The sequence below is a fragment of the Ranitomeya variabilis genome, chromosome 2, assembly GCF_051348905.1.
Source record: "Ranitomeya variabilis isolate aRanVar5 chromosome 2, aRanVar5.hap1, whole genome shotgun sequence".
Taxonomy (NCBI): Eukaryota; Metazoa; Chordata; class Amphibia; order Anura; family Dendrobatidae; genus Ranitomeya; species Ranitomeya variabilis.
This window is the reverse complement of record NC_135233.1, coordinates 720,509,252-720,534,561: the sequence shown is the minus strand read 5'-3', so window position 1 is coordinate 720,534,561 and position 25,310 is coordinate 720,509,252. Positions and strand designations below refer to the sequence as shown.

Here is a 25,310-nt window from a genome sequence, read left to right as displayed (position 1 = left end):
GTCATGTGATAAAAGTCCTAGGATAGAAAAGTCAGCTTGGTTAATCATGGACGGACCAAAGTTATTACAAATCAGCCATCAGATAATGATACATCAAACTAATCTTCTTATCTATAAAAGACAGCTTTTGTTACAAGGCTTATTCACTACTGAGGCCAAGGGTGCATTCACTTATATTAAGGGGATGCTGTGAGCTAATGTTTACTTATTGATGTGAAGGAGAAAAATTAACTATATCTACTTTACAGGAAAGTGCTGGCATTGTACAGTATATGGCCATCTATTGCAATAGGTCAGCTTCATTCTCTTTATAATCTGATAATTTGATTTATCAGCTACATTACTTTAGTACAGTACAGTTCAGTTAATCATCAGCTTTAGAGAAGCTGATTCAAAAGTAACAATTAGTATGGCTGCATTTCCTGATTCTGCTTTTTTATAAAGAAAAGGTCATCATGACAGTAAATAGAAAAACAAACATAATTCGTCATTTTGGAAGTTGCTGTAACTTCTGATCTTTTAATATATGGCCATTTTTTGCTGCAATTCCTTACTCAGTACTTACTCAGGTAAGGTACTAAGCAGACATTTAGTTTAATACTGTACATTTATGCTCATTCATTTCTGTTGCATGTTTCCTATCACAACTAACCAAGGGAAAAAGTAGTGTGTAAAGGTAGGATCACCACAAGTAATACAACAAAATGATTATATAAATCTTTATTAAGACAATTAAAGCTAGACAAGCAACAAACAAATTAAAAAACCATAAGGTTAACAAATGAACAAAAGCATGAAGGGTTTTATAAGTGCCCCCATGCAGAGGAAAACCTGCCTCCACTGTGTGCACCGGGAGTGTGTTTGTAATAAAACACACACAAAAGCCACTAAGAAAAATGACAAAAACTAATAAGTCACAACAGGAAAAACCTTACAAAATAATGAATAATAACAAAGATATATCGGTGATAATCAGAAGCAAATAGTAAGGACTTTCCCCTGAGGAAGCCACGCTGTGTGGTGATACGTGTGGCATTCTTTCCCCTCCTCCTTGATGTGACTGGGTTACTCTTTCATTCCAGGATCCAACAGGTCTTATTCAGCCTCACTTTCTTGCCTCCCCTTTTTTTTTCCTTCTGTTTGTCTTTCAGATGGTTTTCTTCTCTTACATTGTTTTACCACCTTCCAAGACTTTATGGATTTGATTCTAGGGGGATATAGGCTTTAATTGCTTATTTATGCATTGTATTTTGCCATTTTTCTGTGAGTCTGTTGACCTTTTGCCATTGAATACTATTTGCTTCTGATTATCACCTTCATGCTTAACCTTATAGTTTTTTAACTGTTTTTAATTTGCTTGTTGCTTGTCCAACTTTAATTGTCTTCATAAAGATTTATATCATCATTTTGTGGTGATCCTTACCTTTACACACTACTTTTTCTCTTGCTTATTTGCATATTTTTTAGCGTGTGGTTAGTGATCCCATATATTTACCTTTAGTAGTGCCCTCAGTTTTTCTGTTTAATTCATATTTCCTATCACAGAAATTATTTAACTTAGAGCTATTAACTTCTTGATTGCTGTGCTGGGGGTCATCCACTGGCCCAACACCGATCCTGAGAATTGGGACTTTGAATGGAGCCGTAATCGTTTATACACACCTTCATTGCATTCTTTCTTAACGGAAGCAAGGTAGAGTAGCTGAATGCTGTGCTTGGCTATCTTTGGAGGACTCATAGAGAATAAATGGAGCAGAAATGTGCGTGATCTGATGACACATTTCATTTCGGTCTCCATTTTATTTCAGATTGTTTCTTTAGGCCATGTTCACATGTTCAGCATTTGCTTAGTATTTTAAATCAGTATTTCTAAGCCAAAATCAGGAGTTGATCAATTTCAGGAAAAGTATAATAGAAACACCTCACCTTCTGTATTTATCATCCACTCCTGGTTTTGGCTTGCAAATACTGATATAAAATACCAACCAAATACTGAACATGTGAACGTTGCCTTATAATGGCGAAATCTCCACCCGTTGACACATTGTCAATATTGTCTTGTTTTATGGAGTCACGAGTGGTTCTAAATCTCATGCAAAGGATGAAGTGATTGATTAAAATCCCAAAATATATGAGCAATGAAATATATTCTAGCAAAAATTAATGCAAAAATAGATCTATAAAATTAGTTGCTACCTATTGAGATTTTAATTCAAATAAGTATTACCATAATGGGAAATATGGAAAATCGGAATCTTGAGAAAATCTATAAAATGTGGTTATGTAACAGTATATGCAGAAATGTTCCTACTTTATCAAAGCACTCTACTCATTTTTGCACATCGTACCCCATAATATAACGCAACATCAGTGACATTATACAAGTTTGCGTGCTTGTTCATATGTCCTTCGTGTTACTGATAATACATAAAGTCTTGCACATGAAAGAATTTCCAATCTTTTTTTCAGAGGCCAGTTCTTTTGATGAAGTGGGGATTATTGTAGGTTCTGTCTTGGGTGTACTCCTCGTTCTTCTGTTGTTGACTGCTTTTGGTAAGTATGAGCACTGTAGGTATCAAATGTAACTTTACGTTACCCCTGAAATCATATTGTGGAGTTTTGATCCTTTCTGTTTCTTTCTTAGTTATTTATAAGAGATTAAAGGAGAAACAGATTAAACATAACCCCAACAAGGAAATCATAGATATCACACATGAAGATAAAGAGCTCTCCAAGCTGCGTGGCTTGTCAAATGCTGTTGGTTTAGCTAATGCATGCTATGCTATAAGGTAAAAAACATCTGACATTTTTACTATGCTCATCAAGTTTAGGAATAAGGGTATTTCTTTGCTTAAAGGAACCCAATGAGCTGCTTATAAGAAAGTAACTAAATACAGTATATTGATAAGTACATACAATTATTACATTCTTACCTGATGTACAATGGTTTTTGCTTTTTCTCTGCTGCAGAGTATCTGCATATCAGCCGCTATGTGTGGCCTATATTTAGCCACAACAGGCAGCGCTCACCTTCATTTCCAGTGCTACTCACCTGCAATTATTAACTGTTTGTTAACTTAATCATTAGTTTCAATTAAGGACAGAAAATAGTGTGGCTCTCTACCAAGAGGGTGATAGAAAATTAATAGGAAGAGTTAAAAACAGTGAAGATTGATGTTTAAAAGGGTGTCCGAAATAGACCTTTAGAGTTGCAAAATAATAAATTGAGTTGTTACTTACTCTCCTCATGTCCATCAATCCCTTTGGACCACTGTCTTACTATTTGTTAACAGGCTGCAGCAGTGACATTATGATTAAAGTGCATGTGACCACTGCAAATAATCAATGCACTCAACAGTGATGCTGATGTAGAGAGTACGAGCTGCTAAGTCTAGTGGTTGGCTGTAGAGGTCATATGCACTGTAGTCGAGATGTCACCAGTGCAACTTGTCAACAAAGACCAGGGCAAGTATTGTATGAATCACAATGCGAATTGTCAACTGTATAACAAAGTTACCTAGTTACATAATTTGAAAAAGACCTAGTTTCATCAAGTTTAACCTTCCCTACCACCAACCTTTTTTTCACAGTACTCTGCCAACAAAAAATGAAATGGAAAACTTGCCCAGCTTCCCTCGAGCAAATTTAGAACTATGTGTTTTCTTGGGAAGTGGAGCATTTGGAGAAGTATATCAAGGCATCGCTAAAGATATACTTGGTCCTGGAACTGGAAGTCAGAAAGTTGCTGTGAAGGTAACGTTAATTTCAGAGGTCGGTTGTAGGTTTGCACAACTTAAAGGTGTTATCCACTCCCAGAGAACTCCTTCTCAATCCCAATGTTTTTCCCTAAGTAAAATAATAACACTTAGACTCAACTCCAATGCTGGTGTAGTTCCAGTGGTGTCTTCTTTCATTCTCTCAGGGCATTCTCTCGTGTAACATATCAACCAATCAGTGCTGGGTTCACAATCACCTCCTTCAAATAAAGACATCCAGAGGCATATGTTATCATTTTATTGGGGGGTAAACATATGTTTTGGAAAGGGGTTGTCCTCTGAGTAGTGGACAATCCCTTTAATCAAAATCTTCAAAGTTTTTTGTTCCAGTGTACCTGTAAGGTGTGGTCAGCCATTCCACACACATTTTAAGAAAATGTCTAAGATAAATTTTAAATTAATTAAAAAAATTTAGATATTGGGCAGGTATTTAAGACTTGTATAGTTAGAACACAGAATCATGGGATTAGAATGTTGTAAAAATGAAATTAGAAACCTTTTTAACTAAATGCTATGGGCTAATGTTCACAATTGCTCAGTCAATGGAGAACAATCATTTAATTTAACATTTTTGTAATTTGCTGATATGTCCCAGCATAGCAAAACCCCAAATTTACAAATAACATATAGATCTCAGAGCCACAGCTAACAAATAAATTGGGTGACATTCCTAATAAATAAAATGAGTGATCATCCTTCTTTATTGTGGACCATGTATGAGCCACTTGGCTATCTACATTATAGAATAAACATTTTTCTTTTCATTTCTATAATTTTGGTTGATGTGGATATATTTAATCTTTTATGTTGAACAGACTCTGAAAAGTGATGCAACAGATGAAGAAAAAGTTGAATTTCTGAAGGAAGCACATTTGATGAGGTATAAAATTTAATCTTACATAAAACATACCGTAATTTAATATGATATATTAACAAATTAATAGTAAAGTAAAAGTATGCCTCTGAGGACCATCCACTTTTATTGACACAGATGATTAAGATAAAAAAGTAGAGCAGGGGCTTCATACACATAATATGTGATGGGAATCTCATATACATAGTATTCATCAATATCTTTTGTCAATTAATTTAAAACTCTTAGTTCTATGTTCCTTGCCGGTCTGGCTAATGGTCGGCTGCTGATGGATGGAGCTTTTACAGCTGCAGTCTAAGCCGAATCTGCTAGGAAGCAGGAAGCAAAATTGTGGCTGAACATAGAGGATCAAAAATCTTTTTCCACCTGGGTCATAGTTTTGGTTGCATTCTTTATGTACTGGAGAGTTTTTATACTATTCTTATTTCTCTTACATTTTAATACTTTTTTACACAGCCAGTTTCACCATCCTAATATCCTAAAGCTGCTTGGTGTCTGCCTTCATAATGAACCTCAATATATTATCTTGGAATTGATGGATGGTGGGGATCTGCTTTCATACTTGCGAGGTGCTCGGGTAAATACTCCTGTAAGTATGAGAATTGTTCTTTCTACTTTTTAATCCATTTAAACTGTTAGGCCAGTGTCACACGTGAAACTCCCGTGAGTCTCTCGCCTCAATACACGGCACTGCTGCTGGCAGTTCGGACCAGAGCATTCAGCTGCATGAAAATACATGCAGCCGCACACTCCGGTCCCGAATATTGAGGTGAGAGACTCACGCTAGTTTCTCGCATTGCAGTTGCAAGTGTGACACCAGCACTAAGCAGACGTTTGCAAATTATGTTATTGGAATTGTCTGTGTAAATAATGCTCTTGCAGAAGTCTTTCTGTGTTGGGTTGTAGCGATAGGCACTAGTGATGAGCGAATATACTCGGTACTCGAGAGCATTCCTGAGCATTATGCTCGGGTGTCCTCCGAGTATTTGTAAGTACTAAGAGATTTAGTTTTCATCACCGCAGCTGAAAGATTTACATCTGTTAGCCAGCATAAGTACACGTGGGGGTTGCCTGGTTGCTAGGGAATCCCCACATGTAATCAAGCTGGCTAACATATGTAAATCATTCAGCTGCGGCACTGAAAACTAAATCTCCGAGCACTAAAAAATACTCAGAGATCACCCGAGCGGGCACGGGAAATCTCGAGTACAGAGTACATTCGCTCATCATTAGTAGGCACCAATTGTGGCCATTACTGTGCACTTAGGGTTTATCATGTATCTTTCCAAAGATTCTAGATAAACCATATAGTACATCTGAGTTATTTATTGGTTATTTAGTATTTGTTATCTGTGTAACTTTTAAGGGTAGCGGATTGTTTAAAAGAGTCTAGCTGAGTGTGGATTTCACCAAATTCCTTAGCAATTTGCTTGGATTTTCCAGAAAAGTTTGGTTCACAGCTAAGATATTTTTTTCTAATTTTAAATTATTTTCCTCTGTGGTAACCCCAGTTTCTCTAGACCCTAGTGCATAATCATTGTCATATGTAAAAAATAGTGAAAAATACTCACTTTAACGCTCATCTCTCTGGACCCTCTGCTCCTCACTATCATCGATCTGGTCCTTGTTGTATCTTATTATCACTGCTGCAAGTGCTAAAATTCCTTTTCTTGCTGGTTGGGAATTAAGAATCGGATAAGGATGGTTTTGTGCTGGTGTACTTAAGGTCCCAGCGTACATTCTGAAGTCAGGAGAACCTCAGCAGAGCCAAAAGTACTGACATAGCGTGAAGAGGTAGAGGATTTCAGCCATTTCAGATTTTTATTCTTGGAAAGGATGCAGTTCAACGGATATAACATTTTACATATTTAACTTTCTGGAGGCCCTTTGTGGCCAGTCAGCTGCCATTTTGCTGAATCCAAATAAAAGCGAATTTCAAAAATAAATCTGCATTTTGAAAAATACAGATTTTTTTTAAATTAAAGTAGAATTCTATTCCACTCAATTAAAATCTCTCATCTTTACAGTTGAGTACAATGTTAAAAACTTTACACAGAAAGCCAAACAAAGAATAGATCATGATTTCAAAGAACAGTAACCTCATAACAAAACAATATTTTACTTTTTGAAATTGTGTAAATCATTAACCAATCATCAATAAAAAAAAAATTCTACCCATAGATGACACTTACTGTTATTTACCGAATCACAAAATATTAAAGGAGTTTTACAACTTTGAAAAAGGGCAACCCAAACTTTTCTTGTCACATAACAACAAAATTAAATAGTACATACCCGCATATGCACCTATCTCTGTATTTTGGTGGCAGTGATGTGATGTCATGTAAACAGCTCACATTACATCTGTAGCTGAGCCATTGAGCTCAGTAATTGACTGCCGCCAACATGACATGATTGCTGCAGCCAAAACACTGAAACCAGAGTAGCCGCGCAGAGCCTGCGCTGGATCCAGGGAAGGTGAGTACTATCTTTTTTTGCTATTTTACCAGACAGGAAACATTTTCTAAAAGTGTTAAACATCTTATTTGAAACACTTTATTTACTACTCAAGTCTTGGTAAAATATTATTATTATTATTATTATTTATTGTTATAGCGCCATTTATTCCATGGCGCTTTACATGTGAGGAGGGGTATAAATAATAAAAACAAGTACAATAATCTTAAACAATACAAGTCATAACTGGTACAGGAGGAGTGAGAACCCTGCCCGCGAAGGCTCACAATCTACAAGGGATGGGTGAGAATACAGTAGGTGAGGATAGAGCTGGTTATGCAGCGGTTTGGTTGATCGGTGGTTACTATGTTAATATAGCAATACATTCTAAACTTAAATATTCCCAATTTTACACAAATATTCACTGATCTTGGGAAATTAATCCTTACATTAATTTTACACTGTTTAAAAAATTATTTCCTCTTCTTTGTTGTGTAATTAGTTGTTAATGGTTTGTCTTTGACGCTCAGCTAGATCTCATATGTAATGTGAACAAACATAGATTGATGTACTGCTGTGATGATGACCAAAACTAAGTAATGGCAAGCTTGGCAAAAACTCCAAGACTCTAGTCAGAAATACAGTCATAAATCACATGTGGAGGCTTACATGGAAAGTTGGAAGTAAACTTTTATCCATAATTGTCTATAAATATGTGCATGGCTATGTTTCTTATAGGTCCAAGAGTCATTGTTGTCAACTGTGGATCTACTGGATATGTCACTGGATATTTCCACAGGCTGTGTATATTTGGAGAAAATGCATTTTGTCCACAGGTAAACTCATGAAAATGAATTTTAGCTTCTCTATGAGGCTTGATAATGAGGCTCTAGAAATGTTTTGTAGGAATATATCAGTTACCACACATCTTAGTCTCTATGGGACTGACAGAAATAGCTGAGTACAGTGCTTGGCTATATCCGGCAGTCCCTAGAAAAATCAATGGTGCACATTTAAATGCATAACAGCTCTTACTACAGATTATTACCACTGGCATTAATTTTTATTTTACTTCTGGAGCGGTGTCACTAATTTTTGTTCCCTGCCGCTAGTAAAATACTTACCGACAGCCGTCTGCTATTCCCAGTCCTGCTCTACCATCTTGTGTCCTTAGTTCTTGACTGCCTGGAAGTCAGATGTAACGGTCACAAGCTTTCAATGTAATAATTATGAGATCCTCGTTTTGACCTCGTTTTGACTTTCATAGACTAACATTGAGAAGTGACTTCCGGCCTGCCCAGCAAACATTAGAGACATCCGGCAGGTAACAAATAGTAAAAGACAACCGGAGCAATGTTAATAAGAGAAGGAGATGGGTTAATGTTAGCACTTCAGCAGAGAAATTAAAAAAAAACAAAAACGTTGGAGTGGTGCTAAACACTGTTTAAATAAAAGTATTGAATGATCTTTTGTTTAGAGACTTGGCTGCTCGCAACTGCCTGGTATCAGTAAAAGAATACCACAACCCAAGGAGAATTGTTAAGATTGGGGATTTTGGACTAGCTAGAGATGTGTATAAAAGTGATTATTATAGAAAGAAAGGAGAAGGACTCCTGCCAGTTCGATGGATGGCTCCTGAAAGTCTCATTGATGGCATTTTTACCACTCGCTCTGATGTTTGGTGAGTTTCATCCTGTAATACCTGAGTTCTCACTACTCTACATATTATTAAAAACAACTTTTAAGACATTTCCTTTTATATTAGCGCACGATCAGATGTCATTTTTTAAAACTTTTTATATTATTGGTTTCTGAAAGCACACCTCTGAAGTGTGTAGCTCCGGCATGAGGTTTGTGTGTACAGAATGGTGGTCCACGCCATGCTATGTTAGAGTGAATGCACAGACCCATAAGCTTACTATTCAGCTGTATAAAGCCCTGTATCCACGGTTCTTGCAGGAGCTACAGACTTCAGAGCGGTGTTTTGTCTGATCGGTTGGGGGTCTCAGGACTCAGACTACCACCAATCAGCAACAATATGAAGTGCCTCTATTAAAGATTTTTAAAAACTCATTGTAATTTGGAATCATTTCTATATCTTGGCATCTGAGTCACTTCTTCTGGGAAGGAATACATTTTAAGACTGTTATTATTATTTTTTCAGAAATCAATAGTACAACACCAGAAACTTTGCAATATATCTTATCAGAAAAATGTTTTACTCTGTATTCATGGATTAAAATGTCAGTGAATACAGATTTTCCCATTGCTGAGATAAGAGATGAAAATTGATGCTCATAAAGTTCTATGGAGAATGGTGGACACTGAAAGATATAGAGGCAGACTTAGGCCATATTCACACGCAGTATTTGTAAGCCAAAATCAGGAGTGGAACAATCAGAGTATGGAGAGAGTCACACTACTATATAACACGGCTGAGTGCTAGGATATAAAACATCACATAGCACTCGGCCCAGTGTTATACTATGGGGCAGCTCAGATCTGCAATTTTTTTCTCATGAGAGAACAACCACAGCATGCTGCAATTGGCAGCGAGACTCGGCTCACTCATACCCATACAAGTCTATGGGTGAGAGTGAAACATCGCACTACTCTCGGATATCACCTGAATGCAGTGCCATTTCCACTGATGCCGGCAGTAAAGAAGGTGGAGAAATGATTTTCTGTGTCTCTTCCACAGCTGTGCTCCAATCCTATCATGCGAGATGGTCGGAGCACAGTAGCATGACCCACGGCTTCGCAGCAAAGCAGGAGTCAAGGGTCATTAGCATATCGCATCAGATGCTCTCACATCGGTTTCTATACACTGATGTGACTCTGGCCTAAAAAGTATAATAGAAACACGTCACCACTTCTGCATTTTTCATTCACTCCTCTTTTTGGCTTACAAATACTGATGAAAAAATACTCCCCAAATAATCAATGGACCTTAGACATTTTGCTGCTATTCTTTTAAAATGTCAGTTACACTCTAGGTATTAAACTCAGTGATTAACTGCATAATTACATCTTTGTTTTATTTAGGTCATTTGGAGTTCTGTTATGGGAACTTTTCTCTTTTGGACAACAACCTTATCAAGGGTATTCCAACATGGAGGTTTTACATTTTGTACGTTCTGGCCAAAGAATGGATTCTCCAGACAACTGCCCTGATGACGTGTAAGTAAAAAATGTTATACTTTTATTAGTACACAATAAATTGTCTCTCTATGGTAAAGGACCCCAAGATAAGCGTATTACCACAGGTTTGGTTTCAGAAAGTCAACTATACATTTAGTATTAGTTTTATATGTTGGTCATTCAACAAGAGATGCTGATTATTATTGGCTCTCCATGCATTGCCTTTTAGAGAGAGTGGACCCCATGTGGGGAATCTCTCTCTACAAAGTCTGTGGCTTGGTGAGATAGCCCCTTTGCTATGGCACAGTTTACAAGACATCCATGATACCACTATACACTTAATTATAATACTTAATTACAATGTATGTGTATTAATGTAGTACCAGTGCCAGAACTGCTGTTCATTTTTCCTAGTTATCACTTTGGCAATAAAATGTAGTCTACTTTAAAGGCATCCATACACATTAGATTAAAGTAAGCCAACACTGCGGATATTGATGCATATAACTGACAATCTAATGTATTTGGATGCCCTCGACTCTCCCCCAACATTATGATGTCAGGGAAGGTAAGAATCAGACATATCTTGATTTCAGAATGGCAATCCTTTTGTTCTCTAAAGTTGAGCTTTTGTTGTGTTTTTGATGTTGCAGAATTTCTGTGCCTCTTATTTAAACTTGGTTACTTGTGTTTTTTCCTTGCATTTTTGTGCGCATTATTTTATCACACATTTTTGATGCTGCGGCTTTTGCCTCTGTTTAGTGTGTCATTCGTTGATTAAAGCTGGCTTGTTTTTTTAAATTTTCTGGTATTTTATTTTCACTGAACTTTTTTGACATACGTAGGTGCAGATTACATGCGTTCTTGATGTGTTTCAGCTTCGGAAACATACTAACAACGCATGTGTGTTTCTTACCTGTGGAGTTTCCCCATCTAATGTAAGTGGGGAAAATGTGCACAGAAAACTTAATGTATCTGCAAGAGAAATTAACATGCTATAGATTAATAAAATGCACTGCAGGTCAGTTTATGGAACGTAAAAAGCAAGCACAGTGGCCATGAGATTTCTAGAAATCACATCCACTTTGCTGGACGCTGCGTTTTTGATGCAGAGATAACATAAGCTCATAATAGTAACATAACCTAAGATATAAACTGCCTCTGGAGATGGCTGCCATCGATTCCATAGAGAACACCGGAGGGCTTAGCCAATGTAGAGCTCCTGTTTATGGGAAAGTCGGGGGAGGGGGGGGGACAGCTGCTGGTCAAACAATTACTTTAGGTAATTTCAGTGAGTGATGGGAATCCTAGAAGAAGGCCGTTATGTGTCTCCCAGAATTTGTCTGGAGACATAATGAACCTGCTGAAGAGCATTGCAATTACAGCTACAGCTGTGTTCACAATGCAAAATTAAAAGTAAGTGTGGACTGGGTCAAAGTATTTGACCGAGTCAGAATTTGGAAAACCAGACATGGGCTTTTATTTTTGGAGAGATCTGTGGGAAGGTAGAGGGACAGATCTCTCCCTCCAGTTCGGGATTTACAAATGGCCCATGGCCACGATTCAGTTAATCCCGCAAGTAAGGGTTAGGTGTGTCAGTTGTTGTTTTCAAGTCCAGCAGAGATGGAGGTTCTGTGTATGCATAGCTGTGTGAGAATTACCACAGACCAGAGCTTGGGTAAAAGCCGTTACTGCCCAGGGATTCCTATGGTGGTTTAGACGCCATGGCAATGGACTATATACAAAGGTTCCTGGCTGAGATCCGGTTGATGAAGGTTTTTAACTTTAATTTGTGAAGTTTTGAAAATCAAGACTTTGTTTTTGAACTTACATGGTTCACTGCCTCGCTGCCACACTGACATGAAAGCTGCTGCCTTACATGTGGTGGAGAATACGAGCAGTGTGAATTGAGGCATACCCCCAAAAAAGCTGCATGTCTGATCAAGCCTGCAACGCTAAAACTGAGGCTCACAGACAAGATGTAGGAGCTCCTGAAGCAGTTAGTCATTTCCAGTATGCAACAGCAGCAGACTACCAGCCTGTTTGGACAAAGTCAGGTCAGTGCTAAGGAAGATGAGCCCAGAGGCTGACCTGGAAGCTTTTCTCACTATATTCAAAAGAACAGCGGAGTGGGAGAGTCTGCCGATCTGCAAGTGGGCTAAAGTGGTGGCCCCGTTCTTTAATGGGATATGCCCAGAAGGCATATTTTGATCTCAGCAGGGAGGACACCCAGGTCTATGAGAAACTCAAAGGTAAAATCCTTACCCTGATGGGGGTTATTATGTATGTTAGGGCACAATGAGTGTACCAATGGTCCTTTGTGGAGACCCAACCCTCTAGGTCTCAGGCATATGACTTACTGCGTCTAGTAAAAAAGTGGATCCAGCCTTAGACCTTGAGCAAAGCCCAGATGATTGAGAGGGTAGTAGTCGACCAGTTGATGCAAACTCTACCAATATCTGTACAACGCTTTGTGGGGCAATGGGACTCAGGCAACCTAGATCAAGTGGTTATCCTGATAGAATGTTATATGGCCACGCAGGACTTGGTACGGGACTCTGCCCCACTGCGGATATCACATCAGCCCTTTCAAGCCAGAAAGCTTGAAAAAGGGATAAGATCCTCTGCTGGTGTCAGTCAGAACTGAGCTCATACTGAGGGGGCTCTCATGAATGAGGATGACAGGATGCCAATTTCCCCTAAACCAATCTCGTGGAATAACAGTGCCACTGCTATCAGGTGGTGGCAGTGCCAAGTGCCAGGATATGTGACTGCACACTGCGCCCCTAACTGCTGAACCCATGGACTGGGGGTTTGCTAACCAGGTATCGATGTATGCCCAGACCGTCAACACCGTGGACACCCCATCTGTGTCGTGTGTGTCAATGGGCAATGTGCTGAGGCTCTCTTGGACTAAGAGTGCCTAGTGACTCTTGTGCATGGATCATTGATCCTCAGGGAAAAACCTGCTGGAGGGAAAATCTGGGTCATCAGTATACACTGGGAACTCCAGGAGTATCCGACGGCAGAGGTTATCCTGTCCACCCCGTGCAAGGAAATGAAATGTGTAATGGGAGTAGTAGAGACCCTTCCTTATGAGACTATTTTGAAAAAGACTTGTCCCTGTTCAGGTCCCTGTGGGAGGTCAAAGCTAACTTTCCAAGGTAGTCTCTGGTTGCAGAATCAGAAGATCCCGAATCAGGAATACCAGCAGGAATCACCTTCATAGGGAAAAAGCATAATCTCATTAGGTTTCCCTTAGAGGTCTTGGGAGGAGATCCCAATCTGTCCCGGGCACAGGAAGGAGTGATAGAAATAAAAGGGGCTGCTCAGCAACCGGGATTAGAGGTGGCTGTTCCTCGTATGGTGTTGAAGCAGCAGTTGCTATACCCAGTTGACAAAATCCGAGATGAAGTCATATAACAGCTGGTAGTGCCCCAGTCTAATCGCCAGGCGGTGCTTGAGTTGGCCTATAAACATGTGCTGGGTGGCCACCTAGGGGTTCAAAATATGCAAGAGAATATTCTGCAATGGTTCTTTGTTGGGTTTTATGCAAAGGTCCAGAAGTTTTGTGTCTTGCCTAGAGTGCCAGATGACCACACCCACCACAAATTTCCATAGTTCACTAGTTCCTCTGCCTGTTATAGAGATACATTTTGAGCAGATTGCCATGAATCTTATAGGGCCAATATTAAAGTCAGCCTGTGGCTACCAACACCTACTAGTTGTAGTGAATTATGCCACTGGTTACCCAGAGGCAATTCTACTTCGACATACCTTGGCAAAACTTGTTGCCCAGGAGCTGTTTTCCATGTTTTGCGGTCTTGGGCTACCTAAGGAGATCATTACGGATCAGGGGGCTCCTTTTATGAAGTTTGGAGTTGGAGTTGTGGTGTTCTGCAAGTTGCTGTTGTATGCGTTTATCTATTGTTCCCTTTTCTCATTTAGTTTATTCCTCCCTGTTCCTACTCTCCTCCCTATTGTTGGTTAGTGATTTTAAATGTTATCCCTGTTTTGTCCACATGTCTGGTTTACTTTTCATTTCTGTCCCATGCCTCATGGGATGTGGAAGGGGACAAATTAGGGTTTCTACATTAGCATAGTAAGGTTGGAAACTCGAGCCTCTCGACCTTTAAGAGTACTCCCGGGACAGGGATAGTTAGGGACCCAGCTCAAGGACAGTTTGATGCCCTTCTTCACTACTGAAGACTATCACAGCATGACAATATCCCTGCTGGAAATTTCCAAAGAGACATGAGAACAGGAACCTACCCCCCATAAAAGCATGATAGAGCACATTGAGAGCATGCAAGACCTCATCACAGCTGTAATGTCTGTTGTATAGAAACATTTCATGGATGCCCAGAAGTCGCAGAGCCCAGCATACAATAGGAAATCCACAGTCAGATCCTTTAAAAAAGGGGATCAGGTATTGATTTTGGTGCCCACCGCAGAAAGTAAGTTCATGGTCTAGCGGCAAGGGCTTTATGAAGTCAGGGAAAAGGTCAAGGAGGTGAATTACAGGGTATATCAGCCTGGAAAGAGGAAACCCGAACAACTATATAGTGTAAATATGTTAAAGGTGTGGAAAGACCAAGAGTTTATGTGTACAGATGCATCTCCAGTCGTACCTACTTTGGACCCTGCGACACCAGCCAGGAAGAGGCTGAGAATGAGGCAAAAATAAGCAACGCTCTCTCTAACCATCAGAGATGGGAGGTTTGGAAATTTGTGCAGTGGACTATGGACACATTCTCGGAACAGCCCTCCATTTCATCTGTGATCCGACATGGCATTGTTACTGAGCATCATGTAAGAATTCGAATGAAACTGTGCCATGTGCTGGTGGCTCGGAGACAAGCCATCACAGAAAAAATGCTCCAGCAATTAGTCACAGAGGAGTCTAGCAGTGAGTGAACTAGTCTGAATGTGCTGATTCCAAGGCTAGACGTATAGTTATGGTTTTGTAATGATTTCTGAAAATTGAATGGTGTCAAAATTTACCCTTTATCCAATGCCCTGGGTAGATGAGCTGATTGAGAGACTGGTTCAGTACTTCATGTTGCTCAATTTGACCAAGTGTTACTGGCAGGTGCCTCTGACAGAGTCGGCAGGAGAAAAGACCTCCTTCATTATATCAGAGAGTCTTTTTTCACTATGTTATCTTGCCATTTGCATTACATGTGGACCCGGCCATGTTTCAGAGGCTGATGGACAGGGGCGTAACTACCGCGGTCGCAGCGGTCGCCATTGCGACCGGGCCCCGCAGGTCAGGGGCCCCGGGCCGGCAGGTCTGAGCAGGGCCGGGCTGGCCATCGGGCACTTCTGGCAAATGCCAGAAGAGCCGATGCCAGTAGTGGGCCGCTGCACTGTTCCTCCCCCGGAACACCCCCCCCCCCCAGTGCCGCCGGCGCCGCCGCCGCCGCATTTAACTATACCGGCGTCTATGACACCGGTATAGTTCAATGCAATGATGGGAGGAGAGAGCGTCACCTGACGCTTCCTCTCCCATCATTCCCCGCTCTGCCTCTGACAGTACACTGCGGGTGCGCGATGACGTCATATCATCGCGCACCTGCAGTGTCCTGGGCAGACTGCAGCCGCAGGGAGCAGCGCGGGCAAAAGGAAAGGTGAGGAGAGTTTTTTTTTTTTCTTTTTAACCGGACTGTGGGGCCATTATCGGGGGGGGGGATGAGATGAGATGGGGGCTGTGCTCTATATACCACTGTGCGGGCTCTGCTGTATATATCCCTGTGCGGGCTCTGCTGTATATATCCCTGTGCGGGCTCTGCTGTATATACCACTGTGCGGGCTGTGCTGTATATACCCCTGTGCGGGCTGTGCTGTATATATCCCTGTGCGGGCTCTGCTGTATATATCCCTGTGCGGGCTCTGCTGTATATTCCACTGTGCGGGCTGTGCTGTATATACCACTGTGCGGGCTGTGTTGTATATACCACTGTGCGGGCTGTGCTCTATATACCACTGTGCGGGCTCTGCTGTATATACCACTGTGCGGGCTGTGCTCTATATACCACTGTGCGGGCTCTGCTGTATATACCACTGTGCGGGCTGTGCTGTATATACCACTGTGCGGGCTCTGCTGTATATACCACTGTGCGGGCTCTGCTGTATATAACACTGTGCGGGCTGTGCTCTATATACCACTGTGCGGGCTCTGCTGTATATACCACTGTGCGGGCTCTGCTGTATATAACACTGTGCGGGCTGTGCTCTATATACCACTGTGCGGGCTGTGCTCTATATACCACTGCGGGCTGTGCTGTATATAACACTGTGCGGGCTGTGCTGTATATACCACTGTGCGGGCTCTGCTGTATATACCACTGTGCGGGCTCTGCTGTATATAACACTGTGCGGGCTCTGCTGTATATACCACTGTGCGGGCTCTGCTGTATATACCACTGTGCGGGCTCTGCTGTATATAACACTGTGCGGGCTGTGCTCTATATGCCACTGTGCGGGCTGTGCTCTATATACCACTGCGGGCTGTGCTGTATATAACACTGTGCGGGCTGTGCTGTATATACCACTGTGCGGGCTCTGCTGTATATACCACTGTGCGGGCTGTGCTGTATATACCACTGTGCGGGCTGTGTTGTATATACCACTGTGCAGGCTGTGCTCTATATACCACTGTGCGGGCTCTGCTGTATATACCACTGTGCGGGCTCTGCTGTATATACCACTGTGCGGGCTCTGCTGTATATAACACTGTGCGGGCTGTGCTCTATATACCACTGTGCGGGCTGTGCTCTATATACCACTGCGGGCTGTGCTGTATATACCACTGTGCGGGCTGTGCTGTATATACCACTGTGCGGGCTGTGCTCTATATACCACTGTGTGGGCTCTTCTGTATATACCACTTTGCGGGCTGTGCTGTATATACCACTGTGCGGGCTCTGCTGTATATACCACTGTGCGGGCTCTGCTGTATATACCACTGTGCGGGCTGTGCTCTATATACCACTGTTCGGGCTGTGCTCTATATACCACTGTGCGGGCTGTGCTCTATATACCACTGTGCGGGCTGTGCTCTATATACCACTGTGTGGGCTGTGCTCTATATACCACTGTGCGGGCTGTGCTCTATATATCCCTGTGCGGGCTCTGCTGTATATACCACTGTGCGGGCTCTGCTGTATATACCACTGTGCGGGCTGTTCTCTATATACCACTGTGCGGGCTGTGCTCTATATACCACTGTGCAGGCTGTGCTGTATATACCACTGTGCGGGCTGTGCTGTATATACCACTGTGCGGGCTCTGCTGTATATACCACTGTGCGGGCTCTGCTGTATATACCACTGTGCGGGCTCTGCTGTATATACCACTGTGCGGGCTGTGCTGTATATACCACTGTGCGGGCTGTGCTGGATATACCACTGTGAGGGCTGTGCTCTATATACCCCCTGTGCCGGCTGTGCTGTATATACCACTGTGCGGGCTGTGCTGTATATACCCCTGTGCGGGCTGTGCTGTATATACCCCTGTGCGGGCTGTGCTGGATATACCACTGTGAGGGCTGTGCTGGATATACCACTGTGAGGGCTGTGCTGGATATACCACTGTGCGGGCTGTGCTGGATATACCACTGTGCGGGCTGTGCTGGATATACCACTGTGCGGGCTGTGCTGGCACCCAACACCATGTTGCAGTGCAGGAGATTCCTGCAACAGTCCGAGGCGTATCTAGGGGAAGCGGGGCGGGGGAAGGTGGGGGGGGGTAGGGGGGGGCTTTGCCCCATTTGGAAGTTCGCACCGGGGCCCATAACTTTGTAGTTACGCCACTGCTGATGGACATAGTTTTAGATCCCCATCAGAGGTTTGCATTGGCATACCTGGATGATATTATCATCTATAGCAGGGGTGGGGAATCTTTTTTCTGCCAAGAACCATTTGGATAATTATACCATCCTTCGGGGGCCGTACAAACTCGGTCCACAAAGTACATCCTGACTCTGGCACTGGTTTCAGGACGTAATCTTTCAATGCATGCCCTTCAGTGTTCAGTAGTGAGCACTGCATGTGTGTGTTCGCAGAGCAAGGAGAAATTAATGAGCTGTTTGTACTCAAAATACACCTCCCTGCCCAAGAGTGCGATTCCTGAGAATCTGCTCTGGGGCCTGATAAAAGGTCATCGAGGGCCATAAATGGCCCTGGGGCCTGAGGTTCCCCACCCTGTAAACAGGCCCTAAGCAGTAAAAAAAAAACACGTGACCCTATGTTGGAAGCAAGACCCCTCAACGAATGTATCTAGATGTGTGGTGAGCACCCAAACCCCAAATAAACAAAATCGAGGTAATTCAAAACCATCTTATTACTGCCAAACAGGTAGAAGAATTCCTCAGCATCATTGGGTGTTACTGACGATTTATATCTAATTTTGCACCTTTGACCGATCTCTTAAAGGGAAGAAAATCCATCATGTTTCGATGGAACACTAAGGCGGAGGAAACATTCCAGTCCATAAAGTTGACGTTGTGCCGACAGCTGTCCTCAAAAACCTCAACTTTAGGAATAGTTTTATCATTCAAACTGATGCCTCTGACATAGGCCTAGGAGCGGTTGTGTCACAGGAGGTGCAAGGAGAGGAACATCCAGTCACCTACTTGAGTAGGAAATTTACCCCGGAAGAGAAAGATTATAGCGTAGTAGAGAGTGAGTGCATGGCCATTAAGTGGTCCTTGGAGTCCCTGCGCTATTATTTACTGGGGCGACAGTTCTGCCTGGTAATGGACCACTCACCGCTAGTCTGGATGAGAAATGCCAAGAAGAGTAATGCACCAGATTTTTTCTGTTACAAAACATGAGTTTCTTGGTGGAACACTGAGCTGGGAAGTGGTAAGGAAATGTGGGTGTCCTGTCACCGGCACCTTGTAGGGAAATAGTGTTCAGCCACTCAAATTTGAACAGAGAAGGGGGGTATATAAGGCAGTGATGGGAATGATATATGCGGGCCATTACATGTCTCCCAGTAAATGTGGACTATGTCAAGCTATTTGACCAAGTCAGATTTGGGAAAACCAGACATGGGCTTTTTTTGTTGGAGACATGTGTAGGAAGGTAATGGGACGGATGTCTCCCTCCAGCTTGTTTTTTTGCAAGTGGCACATGGCCACGATTCAAATTTAATCCTGCATATAAGGGTTGGGTGTGTCAGTCGTTCTTTTCAAGTGCAGCAGAGCTGGAGGTTCTGTGTGTGCCTGGGTCTATGAGATTGAACACAGACCACAGTAAAAGCTGTTACTGCCCCAGAATTCCTACGGTGGTGCAGATGCCCATAGCAACAGACTATATACAAACATTACAGTTATTTTTGGAAAATAAATACTTTGTTTTTTTAACTAACCTGGGTCCACTGCCTCACTACCATACTGGCATGTAAGCTGCTGCCTTCCAGTAAGTAGAATTCCCACTGCAAATCGTAAAACAAATCCACACCCTGAAAATCAATGGCTTCTCCTCAATATTATAAGCATGTTTTATCAGCAGGATATTATGACTAGAGGGCTAGGTGTCACATGTGAAGGCAGTGAAGCTAGTCTGTGTAACTCAGCTCCACCACTGATTGTATATTGTTAGCATGTGGCCAATATACACAGGAAGCTGCCAATCAGTGACGTGGTGGGGTTATACAGAGCTCCACATTCTGACCACTGCTACATCTACACCAGAGAAAACAGGGAATCTATGACTGGAGTAAGATTTCTGGCGTGGTGCACCGAGGCGCACACCACTTGTGAGACGATCCAGATTCATGAAGAGGCACACACCAATTCATGAATCAAGAACGTCTGCTTCCATCACACCTCCTCATCAAGACTGACCAGAAAACCTTAGTCTGCAAAAAAATGTGTTCAGTTAAACCAGCTACTGCTGTCTATTCAAGCAGCTAGAAGAGCAAGCCGCTTAAGTCATATACTTCTTTTTATGGGATTGACCTAGCACTCAGCACCTCGGTGCTGCTCCTGTCAGTAAAGGATATTGTCTGTTGCCATTACACCCAGTTATTAATGGAAGTGGGAAATTCTTTGAATTCCATTTACCATAAAGATAATTCTGAACCTGAGGAGCAAAGGATAGAGCCTTTTACTTATCTTTTTTTTTTTTGCTTAACCTTTGCACACTGTCATTTTTTATGCAATCCTTCAATTGTTAGCTCAGTGTTTAATGACAAAAGGGTTTGCATTTTAGCAGACTTTGCTTCTTTGATTGTGCTTCTTAAGGTAGAGTAAGATGGCCATAGATCATTTCATCCAAGAGAATTGGGGCAATTATGCGAATGACACTTTGATCCAACTCTGATCAGAGTTTGGTCCGAGTGTCAGCATAGCGTGATCTGATTCTGCCAGATGAGAGAGTCGAAGCACCTTCGAGAAGATAGAGAACAAAATTTCTCCATCTTCTCCATTGTGTCAGTGTGCCGAAATTGGACTGCACTCAGATATCATCTGAGTACAGTCTGATGATTTTCACGCACTCCTTAACTTGCATGGATGAATGTGATCTGATAATCGGATCAAACTCGTACATGCAATATTTTTTTTCCTCAGACCAACTTTCAAAAATATCAGACGTGCACAACTTAATTGAATAACGTTGGTCCGAGTGCGATCTGATCTTTTGTCGGACCACGTTCAGACGGAAAATATGGTGGTGTGAGCAAGCCCTTACCTAGAGCTATTTAATGTGTTTAACATTTGGATGACATCCATATAGTGTCATCATTTTTCCTATTGCTACGGTATGGTGTATTTCCAGATTTCCAATACTAAAAATACCTTGCTATGAATGGATATATTACTACAGTAATGAATATTATCTAATATATAAAGCTGAATGTGTGTGTGTGTATGTATGTATGTCCGGGATTGGCATCTGCACTGTCGCAGCTACAGCCACAAAATTTTGCACAGTCACACGTCTGGACCCCGAGAGCGTCATAGGCTATGTTGTGAGGTGAAATTTTAACCACGCGCGTTCCAATTCACCAAACAATTTTGCCCCTATCTACATAATGGGGAAAAAGTGAAAGGAAAAGTGTTGGAAGCAAATTGACAGCTGCCAGATGTGAACAAGGGGGACTTAAAGAATGAGAGCGATGGCGCCAAAAAGTATATACCGTACAGTTGCTAAGGTGGGGCCCAAACATGGGATAATCACCACACCACCACGGGGATATAAACACACACAAAATGCGCCACACACTACCACGTGCTTGAACACATATACCACCCTCAGCACACATTTCACCACACATACACCAACCTCGCCACATAAAAGTCGAAACACAAAAGTCACCGCTCAAAACTCGCCACACGCAAAATTCGCCACATGCAAAAACTAGGCTCACGCAAAACTAGCCACACCTGCAAAACTCACCTCATGGAAAACTAGCCACACGCAAAACTTGCACACGCGGAAAAATTGCCACATGCACAAAAGTTGCAACACATGCAAAAGTTGCCTCACACAAAATTTGCATATACTCAAAACAAACCACACATAAAACTCGCCATGCGCAAAACTTGCTGCACACAACTTGCTACACTAACCTGTCACATGCAACTCGACACACAAAAAGTTGCTACACGCATGTCGCCACACAAAACTCATCTCACAAAAGTCGCTACATGCATGTCGCCACGCGCAACTCAACACATAAAACTTGACACATGAAACTCGCCCTAAAACACACACAAGTCTGGTATTATCCTTCAAAAATAAAAATCTGATTAATAAGCTGACAAACTACAAGAGCAACAAATGTACCATATAGGAAATACGGCAGCTGTCAGTCACATGACCAGTCTATTATGTGTATGTGTGAGCTAATATATACTGCCAGGGGGTGGGCTTCCTGTTGGCTGGGGATTTATCAGGCTGCCAATTTAGCTTAGAAATACTGAGGTAAAAATACTGACCAAATAACGTGTGAACGAGGTCTAAGTCCATGTGCACATATGCACATTTTCGCTATAAAAACGTGATAAAAACATGAAAAAAATGCTTACATATGCCTCCTATTATTTACAGTGTATTCCGCATTTCTTGTGCAAATGTTGCATTTTTTTCCACCAAAAAAATCGCATTGCGGAAAAAAAAGCAACATGCTCATTAAAAATGCGGAATTGCGGGGAGTCCGCACACCTAGGAGTGCATTGATCTGCTTACTTCCCGCACGGGGCTGTGCACACCATGCGGGAAGTAAGCAGATTATGTGCGGTTGGTACCCAGGGTGGAGGAGAGGAGACTCTCCTCCACGGACTGGGCACCATATAATTGGTAAAAAAAAAGAATTAAAATAAAAAATAGTGATATACTCACCTTCGATGGCCCCGGAGGCATGCTGCCGCTTCCGTTCCTTTAGACGGTCTGTGTTCAGGACCTGCGATGACGTCGCGGCCTTGTGATTGGTCGCGTGACCGCTCATGTGACCGCTCAGCGACCAATCACAAGCCGCGACGTCATCGAAGGTCCTGAACACACACAGCATCTATAGGAACGGACGCCTGCAGGTGAGTATAACCATTTTTTTTATTATTTTTAAACATTCTATCTTTTACTATTGATGCTGCATAGGCAGCATCTATAGTAAAAAGTTGGTCACATTTGTCAAACACTATGTTTGACAAGTGTGACCAACCTGTCAATCATTTTTCCAAGCGATGCTACAGATCGCTTGGAAAACTTTAGCATTCTGCAAGCTAATTACGCTTGCAAAATGCTAAAAAAACGCGAAAAAAACGGAAAAAAAAACGCAAAAAAAAAATGCGGATTTCTTGCAGAAAATTTCCGGTTTTCTTCAGGAAATTTCTGCAAGAAATCCTGACGTGTGCACATACCCTAATACAGGAGCAGATGACATACAGGTACATACTATATACAGGGGAGATGACACACAGGTATATACTATATACAGGAGCAGATGACACACAGGTATATACTATATACAGGAGGAGATGACATACAGGTATATACTATATAAAACAGGAGATGACACATAGGTATATAGAGGAGGAGATGACATACAGCAGGTATATACTATATACAGGGGAGATGACATACAGGTATATACTATATACAGAAGAGATGACATACAGGTATATACTATATACAGGAGGAGATGACACATAGGTATATACAATATACAGGAGGAGATGACATACAGCAGGTATATGCTATTTACAGGGGAGATGACACACAGGTATATACTATATACAGGGGAGATGACACACACGTATATACTATATACAGGAGGAGATGACTTACAGCTATATACTATATAAAAGAGGAGATGACACATAGATATATAGAGGAGGAGATGACATACAGCAGGTATATACTATATACAGGGGAGATGACATACAGGTATATACTATATAGGAGGAGATGACATACAGGTATATACTATATACAGAAGAGATGACATACAGGTATATACTATATACAGGAGGAGATGACACATAGGTATATACAATATACAGGAGGAGATGACATACAGCAGGTATATGCTATTTACAGGGGAGATGACACACAGGTATACACTATATACAGGGGAGATGACACACACGTATATACTATATACAGGAGGAGATGACATACAGCTATATACTATATAAAAGAGGAGATGACACATAGGTATATAGAGGAGGAGATGACATACAGCAGGTATATACTATATACAGGGGAGATGACATACAGGTATATACTATATAGGAGGAGATGACATACAGGTATATACTATATACAGAAGAGATGACATACAGGTATATACTATATACAGGAGGAGATGACACATAGGTATATACAATATACAGGAGGAGATGACATACAGCAGGTACCATATATGCTATTTACAGGGGAGATGACATACAGGTATATACTATATACAGGGGAGATGACATACAGGTGTATACTATATATAAGGGAGATGACAAACATGTATATACTGAGGGGAAAATGAGAGGTGTGAGGTGAAAATGAGAGGTGTGAGGTGAAAATGAAAAGGTGTGAGTGCAAAATGAGAGGAGTGAGGGAAAATAGTGGAGTGATCAGAAAATGACAGATGTGAGGTTGAAATGACAAGTGTTAGGGGGGAATGAGAGGAGTGAGGCGGCGGATGGTCTCCTTAGGGATCTCCTCCCAGACCTGGACTAAAGCATCCGCCAACTCCTGGACAGTCTGTGGTGCAATGTGACGTTGGTAGATGGAGCAAGACATGATGTCCCAGATGTGTACAATCGGATTCAGGTCTGGGGAATGCGTGAGCCAGTCCATAGCTTCAATGCCTTCATCTTGCAGGAACTGCTGACACACTCCAGCCACATCAGGTCTGGCATTGTCCTGCATTAGGAGGAACCCAGGGCCAACAACACCAGCATATGGTCTCACAAGGGGTCTGAGGATCTCATCTTGGTACCTAATGGCAGTCAGGCTACCTCTGGCGAACCCATGGAGGGCTGCACAAAAAAGCAAAACAAAGTGAATAAAAAGCGATCAAAAAGTCAAATGTAAAAAAAAATTGTGTAAATTAAAACGCTAAACTGTCCCGCAAAAAACAAGCCCTAATATGGCTCATTCACCAGAAACATAAAAAATTTACAGCTTTCACAATATGGAGATGCAAAAAAAATTCATTTTTGGAAAATATTGTTTTCAGTGTGTAAAAATAGAAAAGCATAAAAAAATATAAATCTAGTGTCTGTAATCATACAGACCCAGCAATCGAAACGGTTTTATCACTTTATTGCATGGTGAATGTTGCAAAATATAACAAATTAAAAACAATAATTGAATTGTTGGGTTTTGTTTCTTCTGTGTTTGCAAAATCTGAATAAAAGGCAATCAAAAAACATTATGTGCCCCAATATTGTACCCAAAAAATTTGAAATGTCCCGCAAAAAATAGCCCTCATACAGCTCTATTCGCCAAAAAATAAAAAAGTTACATCTCTCAAAATGTGGAAACGAAAAAAAAAATACTTTTCATAAAAAGCATCTTTAATGTGTGATAGCAGGGAAACCTGAAATAAAC

At 41.6% G+C, this 25,310-nt stretch overlaps 1 protein-coding gene across 1 annotated transcript in view; it reads left to right on the top strand.

The window, feature by feature from the left end:
- ROS1 (ROS proto-oncogene 1, receptor tyrosine kinase) overlaps positions 1–25,310 on the top strand; it is a 367,389-nt gene that overhangs the window by 303,874 nt on the left and 38,205 nt on the right. The window contains exons 35-42 of the mRNA XM_077281692.1: positions 2,470–2,553; positions 2,645–2,789; positions 3,591–3,753; positions 4,592–4,656; positions 5,107–5,239; positions 7,846–7,943; positions 8,585–8,788; positions 10,153–10,287. Coding sequence (XP_077137807.1) covers positions 2,470–2,553; positions 2,645–2,789; positions 3,591–3,753; positions 4,592–4,656; positions 5,107–5,239; positions 7,846–7,943; positions 8,585–8,788; positions 10,153–10,287 — 1,027 coding nt within the window. The remainder of the gene's footprint in view (positions 1–2,469; positions 2,554–2,644; positions 2,790–3,590; positions 3,754–4,591; positions 4,657–5,106; positions 5,240–7,845; positions 7,944–8,584; positions 8,789–10,152; positions 10,288–25,310) is intronic.